The 10,613-nt window shown below is 32.9% G+C and overlaps 1 protein-coding gene across 2 annotated transcripts; it reads right to left on the bottom strand.

The window, feature by feature from the left end:
* Positions 1-173: 173 nt before the first annotated feature.
* On the bottom strand, positions 174-9,607 carry LOC110031340 (uncharacterized hydrolase YNR064C). 2 transcript variants are annotated; one of them, XM_020734493.1, is made up of 13 exons: positions 9,380-9,607; positions 9,246-9,300; positions 9,104-9,159; positions 5,579-5,679; positions 5,346-5,415; positions 2,223-2,292; positions 1,625-1,681; positions 1,473-1,540; positions 1,297-1,377; positions 1,033-1,110; positions 768-923; positions 391-543; positions 174-290 (listed from the first exon to the last, which is right to left on the bottom strand). In XM_020734493.1, the coding sequence occupies exons 1-13, from the start codon at positions 9,497-9,499 to the stop codon at positions 210-212; spliced, it is 1,146 nt and encodes a 381-aa protein (XP_020590152.1). In that variant the 5' UTR covers positions 9,500-9,607; the 3' UTR covers positions 174-209. The 2 variants fall into 2 exon arrangements, with proteins under 2 accessions (XP_020590152.1, XP_020590162.1); XM_020734503.1 differs by lacking the exons at positions 1,473-1,540; positions 2,223-2,292.
* Between the last annotated feature and the right edge of the window lie 1,006 nt (positions 9,608-10,613).

Raw genomic sequence — 10,613 nt, 5'->3', positions numbered from 1 at the left:
ATACACATAAACACAAACATATTTAACAAAAACAGCCCTCATGTTCTAGGGAAAAAAAAAAAGTTAAAAGCTAGTGAAAACTTCTTAGATTTTAAACATTTTTTATAAAATAAGAAAATTATATTTCATATTTCATTGTGATTATTTATTTAATAATGAAAATTCACTCTTGATATGTTGACAATAATCTTTTTTCTTCATTTCAAATATCACATTCCTTTGCCAATGATATCTGCTACTATTGTCCCAAGCTCTTCTCCAGAATCTTCCTGTGCATCATGATGGCCAGCCTGCAACTGCAAGTCAAGTTAAATGAAATAGATTGCATTACACTTAATCCTGCTAATGATAACCTTATAAAACAATTGAGCTAAAGAGAATTGAAGAAACCTTTGGCAGTTGTACTAATTTAAGATTTGAGGACTTGCAGAAATCTTCAATGCCGTTATAGCTCAACCACCGATCTCTTAAACCCCAGCACACTACACTGTTGATTTTCCAGGAGCTGCTAGCTAGAGCTGTTCTCATGTACTCAACATAACGCTGTTACAACAAATAAATAGAAGAAAATAATAAATAATTTCTTCTTTCAGGCATCAGCAATTTGCCTCCATTAGAAAACAAAATTTTCTTTGCATATAAAAAATTAGAAAACATAATTCATATTCATGTGATTTTTATATTACATAGTTTATTCAAAATAAATTAGTCTAATTGCAGAAGCTAAGAAACTAAACAAAATTGAAATATTGTCAGGATAAGGCTACCTTGAGATCTTTCTTCATGGATTTGCTGATTGCGTTTAGCGCAAAACCTGAAGAACCAGATGTAAGGTATGGTCTTCTATAAACCATTGCATCTTCCTCCAACATCATGTATGGCCCAGAGCTGGTCAGAACTTTATCACTGGCTCTAAGGGGATCCTGAAGTGGGAAAGAAATATAACATCATTTTGGTAGCCCCGCATCTTCTTCATAATCATCTTTTCAATAAACAGTTTGGCCAATAAATATTTTAAAAATCACATCTAACCTGGGAAAATATCTCACCCAGCAAGAAGGTACTGAATATTGAGAGGCTTGGTGGTAACTTTGCATGCTCTTCAGTTAGCTATTGCACGAGCAAAATGACATTTTTAAGAATTTTTCATAGTGAAAAAAATTTTGAAGGTTGTGGACATAATTTTAAAATTAGCACTTCTAGAAATAACTCTGGACTATCAAGGTTAGAAAAAATTTTAGAAATCAAACAAGTTGATCAAGGAAATAAAAAGCTCTAATCTTTTGAATTGCTTACTGGTGGATTGATAAGTATAAGATTCCTGATCTTCTCTTGATAATAACTGGCGTACTTGACAACTACAGGAGAAAAATATCCCTGCAATTAAAATTTGTTTATTCAATTTGTCATTCAGGAATGAAAAAAAGCTTCCTATAAATATAGCAAACGGACAAAGAAATGCTTCGAAATACCTGTACAACAAGGGATAGATTATCCGCTTTGAACTCATCAATAAGAGATTCCAAAGACGAAACATACTCTTAAGATACATTGAAATGCTTAGTAAGAGGGTGTAGATGTGTATTCTACAGATAATAAACATATCAATCACTCAAATTCTTACCATCCAGAGTATAATCAAAGCCATATCTTGGTTGAGGTTTATCTGAAAACCCAAAACCTATAAATAGAAACAATTTTATTTCATAAGCAGGTAATATTAACTATCTTTATGCAGAATATCGAGCACTTCATTATCCCTATAATAATTCAAATTTAGAAGCTGACGCCAAATAAGTAAAATAGCACAAGTAAACCTTCTCTTAATTCCAATTATTGAATATATTTAGTAATATCCTTAAAGTGGCGTCATAACTATTAAACACTTTCCTTGTAACGTTCACCAGAGTTCACCACAGGCTGAGACATATCTAAATTATGCACTCCAAACATCGTCATTGTTAGTGATGTTTATGTAAAGTTCAAGATATTTAGATACTAGCATGCCATTTCCCATAACAGTGCAAAAAGAATCCAACTCCCTATGGTGAGAAAAATTCATTGCTGCATATAGCAATGCCTTGAACAATAAAATTCAAAATAAACATACAGTAAACATCAAATGATCAAAGCTTTTATCATTTATTCAATCATTTGAATTTCAAAAATAAAAAATTTTAAGGCAAAATTCCCTAACAATTTAAATGTATGGACAGTTGTACCGATCCAATCAAAAGCAATGACGTGATATTCTTCAGCTAGAACAGGAAGAGCTTTGCGAAATGAATATGCCTGTTAGCAAGAAATTAAAAAAAAAAGAAAACTCAGCAAAAAATAAAATATTAATGAGAGTGAATAACATAGAAGGGATGACTAATGCTCCTTTAAGAATAGCTACATAAAAAATAATGATCATATTAGTCTTATCCCAAATGTTTAGAGCAGCTTTCTGAATCTTTCTTCGCAGATTACATATTATTTAATGCATTATGTGTGTTTAGCTACTAAACAAGTAGTATATTAACTTCATGACAAACAAAAATAACAAAGAGGGATAGATGCATTCTTAACCAAATTGGGATGCATGCTATATTAGGTACGAGGTCATGAATGTACACTATGGGTGGATGAAATCTCAAAAGACTGCCGTAATGCAAAGATCTTCATGAAACATACATGTTATTAGCTTCAAAATGAAATATTTTAATGTAATAAAACCAAGGTTGTAATAATCATCCTCATCATCACCATTAATATTAATTAAACTCTTGGTCAGTTTTATGAATCTTTCTTCTCCTCTTATTTCTTGCGAGTTGTTTGCATGTGGTGTTAATTTTAATTTTTATGTTTCTTTTCACAATTTTTTATTCATATTAAATTTTGGCGCTCTCTTTACTTTATAGTTCTTTTATTAATTTTATATACCTTAATGGCATATCTTTTACATTTCTTTGTGCATATCCAACCATTTGAGCCTACATTCTAGAACATTATTCTAAAATAGGTGTTATGCCCTCATCCTCTCTAATGCAATCTTTTCACTCTATCCTTCTTTTATTACATATTTGTCTTAAGATTGTCATCTTTCGCACAGTTGCTAATTTCATTTCTTCCAACCATTCAAATCACAATCTTTTCACCCTATCCTTCTTTTATTACATATATATCTTAAGATTGTCATCTTTCGCACAGTTGCTAATTTCATTTCTTCCAACCATTCAAATCCAAATAACGTAGATGGTGTTAATATCATATAATGCAATTTTTCTTTTTGATCCCCATGATGTTCATTACTACATAATGTTTTTGAATAACTTTTCCATTTTAACCATTCAACTTTAATTTATAAGCCATATTATCCTTGACATCCCTTCTTATATATAAGGAAATGGCAAAAAGAGATGCATTATTCTCATAAAAAGACATTTAATGCATCAATTTTACATACACAACCTCTACTTATTGTTTTACAAGATTATAAGAATAGAATAAGAGGAAGCCAGATGGCCATAACAACAAGCCTACACAAGGTCAAGCCCCCATGACCTCACCTACCAACTATAAACATCTACATCAACTAGGAGCATTGGCGCAAAAGTTCTGACCGAAGGTATTCTCCAACCAAAAATCACTATTTACTAGGCTAGTAAGGCGGTCCCAATATAAAATTATGTTGTGCAAACAGGCTGAAGTTTGATCCTAAAATGAAAGGACAAAGAAGAAGACATGAAGCCAAGAAAGAAATTAGAAGGCGAAGAAACAAAAAAAGAAAAGAGGAAAGTGAAGGGACTAAACATACTGAAAAAAGATGAAACATTCAACCCAAGATGTCTTAGTGTTTTTTGAGAACTCCCTTACACCAATGACTGTCTACCAAGCAAGAAAGAATTGAAATGATGAGTTTGGATGATAGTGAGATAAAATGCTAGACAAAATGGTCAAAGATTATGGTTTGTATGTGAAGAGGCAAACAATTGAATGACAGGAGTATTAACAACCACCCGATCAAAAAGGAGTGTATAGGTAATACAAAGTCTCCAACGTCTGTCCTTATCGGTCAGGCAGTCTATCAGCTCCCAAACTAGCTGCAATGCCAAAAGGGAAAGCGTCCCCCTTCATTTCATCATCCAAAAGGTCTCTCTCCTCGGGTGATAAGGAAGACACTCAACTAGAAGCCACAAAAAATACCGACGGCGAACTGCACTGAATCAAGCATCGAATAACATATTTTACAATTGCTAAATAATTAATCCAAATAAATATCTAGATAGAACGTAAGCATTGAAAGCAAGATAAGATAAGAATTAATAAGGGATAGATGAACCTCCCTCTAGATGGTTAAAATCATCCCAAAAAATCAAACATAACACATGCCGTACATGCACCAATAGACATCTCCATCGATGAAAGGGACATCCTAGCATTAGCAATGAGCATCCTAGAAGTAATTGCTACAATACATCACATAAAAGATCTAAGATAAGATTTTTTTATCATACCTACACCAAAAAGGAAGGTTGACCATATATCGGAGTTAGCCCGAACAATAATAAGTAAATATATATTATTACTAGAAAAACAAATAGGTAGTTACAACCAGCACACGGAAATAGAAATAGCAACAGACATGACACACAAACTGCAACTAAGGTGTACCGGCGGCGGCGGTGGTGGCTGTTGGGGATCCGCAAAGGTGACGACGAGGTGGGAAAGTGGAGCAGGTGGGCGGTACAACAAGGAAGCAGAAGATATTCACTGCCCCGAACATCACATGGATAGGTGGGCTGGGCAGAGGAGAAACAATGATCCGAAGTGGTGCTGGGCGGCTAGAACAGCAGCTAGCTGCTGGGTTGTCCTCAAAATTTTATCATCCTACCGACTATACTATGGACTCCATTTCCACTGCTAATCTTCTAGCATAAAATTGCTTAAAACATTCCCTGCTACCATTCCATATCATTCTCGTTTGAGCTCTAAGTTATATGTAACAAGTCTTTGACACTTGCCAACTTTTCACCACAAGGTTGGCTCAAAATTAATCAATTGAATTATAAATTTATCATTTCGCTAATTGTATCTCATAAAAATAACCAGAACATAGCTTTGAATAAGGTTCAACAAGAACTGATGATATAGAATTCTAAAAGATTACCGATTAAGACTAAAATAGTACTCATTTTTTCTCCCTTAACAATTTACCTAACAGCGCCTCAGAAATTCAACACAGTATGAAAATCATTAATAAAAACTACATGATAGAATCACATTCATGCACCAAATTTCATATATATGCATAATAATTCAGCCAAGGAAGTGAATTATTACAAATTCCAAAAGCTCCATACCTGAGATGGGAAGCCATGAATCAAAATGATCGAAGGGTTAGAACAGTCTCCAGCTTCAACACAAAACCATCTAACAGGATACAGAAAAGTGAAATAACATTTTGTAGCTTACAAGTTTTCACATATTAAAACACAATAGAGGCCTGTCTTAAGAATACCAGAATTATACGCATGTAGGTTTCTGAATACAATTCCAAGTAGTTAGTCCTATAACCATGGTGCACTGGATTCACCTGAAAACATCATCAGTGGTTTGAGAACCACCACCCATTGTAAGACCAAATATTGGATCTTTTGCTTTCCCTTTACTACTATTTGCAGGATGAGCGTTTACCTGCAATATTGAAAAATATTACAGTTGAATCAGGTATTGAAGCAATAATGAGCGTTTCTCTGATGAGGATGCAGGGTATTGAAGCAATAAACAAATATGCATTAAAAAACACCAAAGAATATCATAAAGCGTTAACTTAAACTGCTGTTACTAACTTCCATGCAGTCCTTTAATCTTACATTATATTGAATACAGCTCCTTCAACACTATGCAAAGAATGCTGGTAATGCAAATCTTAAAGTAAACAATATTAGGAAACGAACACAAAACAAAATCTTTACCAGATTGCAAATAAAATTTGATGGCTTCTCAAAATTTTCACCACATTACATTCCAATGAATGTGACTTCTTAAAAAGAAAAAAAACAATCCATAAAAGAAAAATTAACCATTGTCATTCACAATAACATATGAATATCAAGGTTTGTGGATCATTTGATGATTCCTAGTTCTCACAAACTGATGATCTTGCTTGGATAACACAAATACATTAAGATAAGAATTCATGAGTCAATAAAACTTGTTGATTTATCCAATACTAACAATACTTTCCAGCTGACGTCATTCTTTGTTTCAGGTTTACTGCCGGACTTCAGTAAATAAGTACATGCACAAGTTTCAACCATTAATCTAAAGTTTTGTCTGGTAATACTACGTTGCTGTTGTTGTACCATGTTGTTAGGTAAACTTAAGTCACTGCTACTAACGCAAGATGGAAAAATGCTTAATATTTTTTCCCATTATCAAGATGCCATGGAAGAGGCGTGCGTGTAATAAAGTGTTTTACATCATTGTTTCCTACAGAAATCAAATGCAATATGTAATGCAAACCCCAAGGTTGCAGTAATCTGAAGCAAAAAATTTGACCTTTGAGACGACAAGTTGAAATTTTGAGTGTTGATTTAAACTAATGTTTATTGTTCTAGGAATTCAAGCTTCAATAACTTTCTTTTACTTTTGAAAAGCAAGCATGTGATGTTCCCTTGGTTGCATTTTATGAATTTATACTACGGTTCTGTTCTCTAGATCCCTCTGTGACTTCTGGTTTGGTTCTTTATCGCTTAACTCAGGCAACCTTTACAAGAAGATTGCATGTGATCCATTATGGACCTTCCGTAAATCCTATTCCCACAACTTTAAAGTTCCTTTTAATCTCCTCTAATACAATATTCTTTCTTCCCTTCAATTTTGGTTCCTTGTGATCTGCAGGTTTACTTATAAAATCGGGTGACAAAAGTTTTGCGGTCTTTATAGCTCTGTCGATTAAAAAGTTAAACTGACTTAATAAATACAAAATTTATTTTAGTATGATTTAAATGACATAATAATGATGCAATAATAATATTATTATCATATAAATATATAATATTCTAAATCAGAATACTTCACACTTGAATATTTTAAATATGATTTTAGATTAAAATTTTGGAATATGATATTTTAATTATTTTCTCTATTTTTATTCTAGATGTTTTATTTCTAAGTACCAAATCAAAAAGAAAAAAAAATTCAATATTAAAACTGAGAGATTCATTATAAACCAAACAGATTCACTAATCCCCCCATTCAGCCACCGATATTGATTGTTTTTGGATGAATATACGTAAAAGCTATTTTGAAATTTGACCACACTGAACGGAGTACCAGTTCCCAGTTGAACAAATCAAGGAGGCCAAACCGATCCAACTTTTAAAACGATAGCGCAAACAACTTATTCTTTGGCTCAAACAGCTCATTGTACTATGTACACTAAAACTCAAGTAAATCAAGTATGAGAAAAATATGAACATTTTGATATATTTCTAAACAAAAAAAAAAAAAAACCAACAAAAAAAAAAGAAAAAAGAAATCAAGAAAAATTATAAAATATGGAAGAACTCAAAAATTAATAGAGAAAATTTAAAATATATATATATATATATATTTTTAAGCATGCTTAAATTATCTCACGATCATTTTGAAGCATGACACCCGAAGTTTCTCGCTTTATAAGAACCAACCAAATTTCCTAAAAATGCTAAATGAGGTATAAACAACAAAAACATTTGCGTTTACTTTATCCTACACATGATAAGAGTCGAGTTGATAATATTAGCTCCCACCAACAATCCAAATTACTAAAAAAACGAAAAACAAATCATTAAGTCATCCTAATTATAGAGCAATCTTATAAGCCCCAATACTCCGCGGCAATCCTTGTAGTGCTAAGAGTGGAGTTAATAATGATAGTTATGGCGCACCAAAAAGGGAGGAGGGATTAATTAGTGTATTCAAAATTAAATTTTATAATTAAGATTGCTATTAAGAAAATATTAAATGATTTAATGAGTTGTGACATTATAAGAAATATAAAATAAAGATGCAAGAAATATAAAGCATAACAAAAAATTTTTATGTGATTGGTCCCTCTGCTTATGTTCACTCCTAGCCAAACTCACATATTAGTATTCCATTATCGTAGCAAAAACTCCTCACATCTAGTGTGGTGAAGAAACCCACACAATTTGAAGTCATAAATCTAAAATACAAAACTTTTAATAATACAATTTTATAGCAAAAGCAAAAAAATGAAATCCAAATTTCTCTAATACTCAATCGATTAAATAACAAAACTTTTTTAAGAAAATCAACCTTACAATTCAGTTTTGATCGTCCCGTAATTTGCTTGCAAAGGATTTTGTGCATATCTCTCAATCTGGAAGGAGTTTCGATACACATTTGAAATCTTCTTTGCTCTTGATGAGAATGAGAACATGGAGATTTTCAATAAAATTTTAATTTATCTTACTTCTTATGAAAATGCCCTTTATTATAGATGTCATCGTTCCTTTAAGATTATTATTATTATTATTCTTTAATATTCTACCAAATTTAAATCTCCAAATTAATCAGATATATATATAATAATTTTCATAGTATCATTTCTATTAAGATAGTTGTTGGAGGCAAAAATAATTTGGAAACCAAGTAAATTATATGCATTTAATTCATTGGAGACAAAAAAAAAGGCAACAATGTATATTATTTTAGGAAGATTTACATGCATACAAGTCAATGCTTATTTATTTAAATATCTAACACCTAAAATTCATTTTTTTTTACATACATGAAGCATCCACCATGGCTCAAAGGCAACTTCATCTTCATCCAAACCAATCTTCGCAAACCTACCAGTCCATGCAGGCCGCCTAACGACTTCTCAAGCAAATCGCCACCTAATCTGAATTTCAACTCAAGGCAACATGTGTCTTGCATATCTAGGTCTTTTCCAAACATGTATCATGCATTCTATAGCAAAATGTCCCTTGCAAATCGGCCACCCAATTCGATTTCACCTTCTCAAGCAAATCGTGCATTCTTTTTCACACATGTAACATGCATTCTAACACTAATGATTAATGAAAGGATGAAAGAAAAAGTATACCATTTTCCCCCGAGCAAACCACTCGTCAATTTGACTTGGCCCTTTAGCATACTTCCCTGTTCCACCCATTCCTCAAACCTTTAACAATAGAAGCAAATATCGTGCAAGGAAGCATTTATAAATTCGATAAACAAATTCCTACCTCCACTAAAAGAAAATCCATCTCCAATTGAAACCGGCGCATCTACCAAATACTCCTGCAGAACTCTCCAGCAAAGACATACAGGGAATGAAACCTGCAATCCACGAGAATTGGAAAAGAAAAAAAGATCTTACCTCCTCGTTGCTGAGGCTCGACTTGCATCTGAACCCGAAGCCCTTCCGCTGGATACGGGGACATCCAGAAAGCCGGGGCGGTAAGAACGCCGAGGCGATTGTAAGCGCTGCCACCGCCATGGCTAGGGAAAGGTTTGGGATGAAAAGCTACCTGATAATGCAGAGAGGAGGAAGATAGGATTTCTCTGGTCCCCGCTTCCTCCGCGATTCCAATGTTTTTTACGAAAGCGCGGCAATCCAGTGTATAACGGTTTTTTTTGTTTTGTCTGTGTTATTGAGGTTTTTTTAAGGGTCCGTTTGGGCATCTTGTGCGTTTCAGTATAAGCTGTTTATGTTAAAATGTAGCCCGCGGACCAACTGCAAGGGTCGACCCGCTGGCTGAGTTTAGTGTAAAAACTCAAACGCAGTTTCGGATAAGCTGGTGAAACGCGCGAACCAAACAGTACGGCGACGTCTGCACTTATAAGCTGCCCCAAACAGACTGTAAGTGTTATTTGAGTGGTATTGTTGTTGACATATTATTGATATTTTATTTTTGAATGATATTGCGGTTTCTTAGCGGCTGGTGTTATTGAGATTTTTTTGTTTAGTTATTGAGGCTTATTGTAGTATGTTATTTGAGAGGCATTGCAGTTGTTGTGGTGTTATTGTGATTTTTTTTTGTAGTATGTTATTAGAGTAATATATCGTTTATTTTTTTTGGGCTGGTGTTGTTGTGATTTTCTTGTCTTATTGAGATGTTATTGAGTGGTATTGTAGTTGGTATGGTGATATTTTTGAATAGTGTTTTTTCAGTGTTATTTTTGTGTTATTGCGGTATTATTGCAGTATTAATGTGATATGATTGAGGTGTTATTTTGATTTTATCTTAATGATATTGTGATGATTTTGTTGTGTTATTGTAGATTAACGTTACTATGATGTTATTGCACTTTTAAGCATACATAAATATATTTTCTTATGTGATGCAAGAATTGTGTTGTATGTATACAAATGCTCAAAATTAAAATATGTTTCTCATGTGATATAAGAATTGAGTTTATGTATTGCATTTTTTTATGTGATACAAAAATTAGCTTGTATGCATGTAAATGCCCAAAATGAAAATATATTTCTTATGTGATATAAGAATTGGGTGGTGATACCAGATTTGGGGGGTATGTTTATAAATATATTTTTTTATGTGATACAAGAATTAAGTGGCATATGTATGTAAATGCCCAAAAATGAATAT

The sequence above is a fragment of the Phalaenopsis equestris genome, unplaced genomic scaffold, assembly GCF_001263595.1.
Source record: "Phalaenopsis equestris unplaced genomic scaffold, ASM126359v1 Scaffold000002, whole genome shotgun sequence".
NCBI lineage: Eukaryota > Viridiplantae > Streptophyta > Magnoliopsida > Asparagales > Orchidaceae > Phalaenopsis > Phalaenopsis equestris.
The sequence above is the reverse complement of the archived record's forward strand: the minus strand, read 5'-3'. Positions and strand labels throughout refer to the sequence as shown.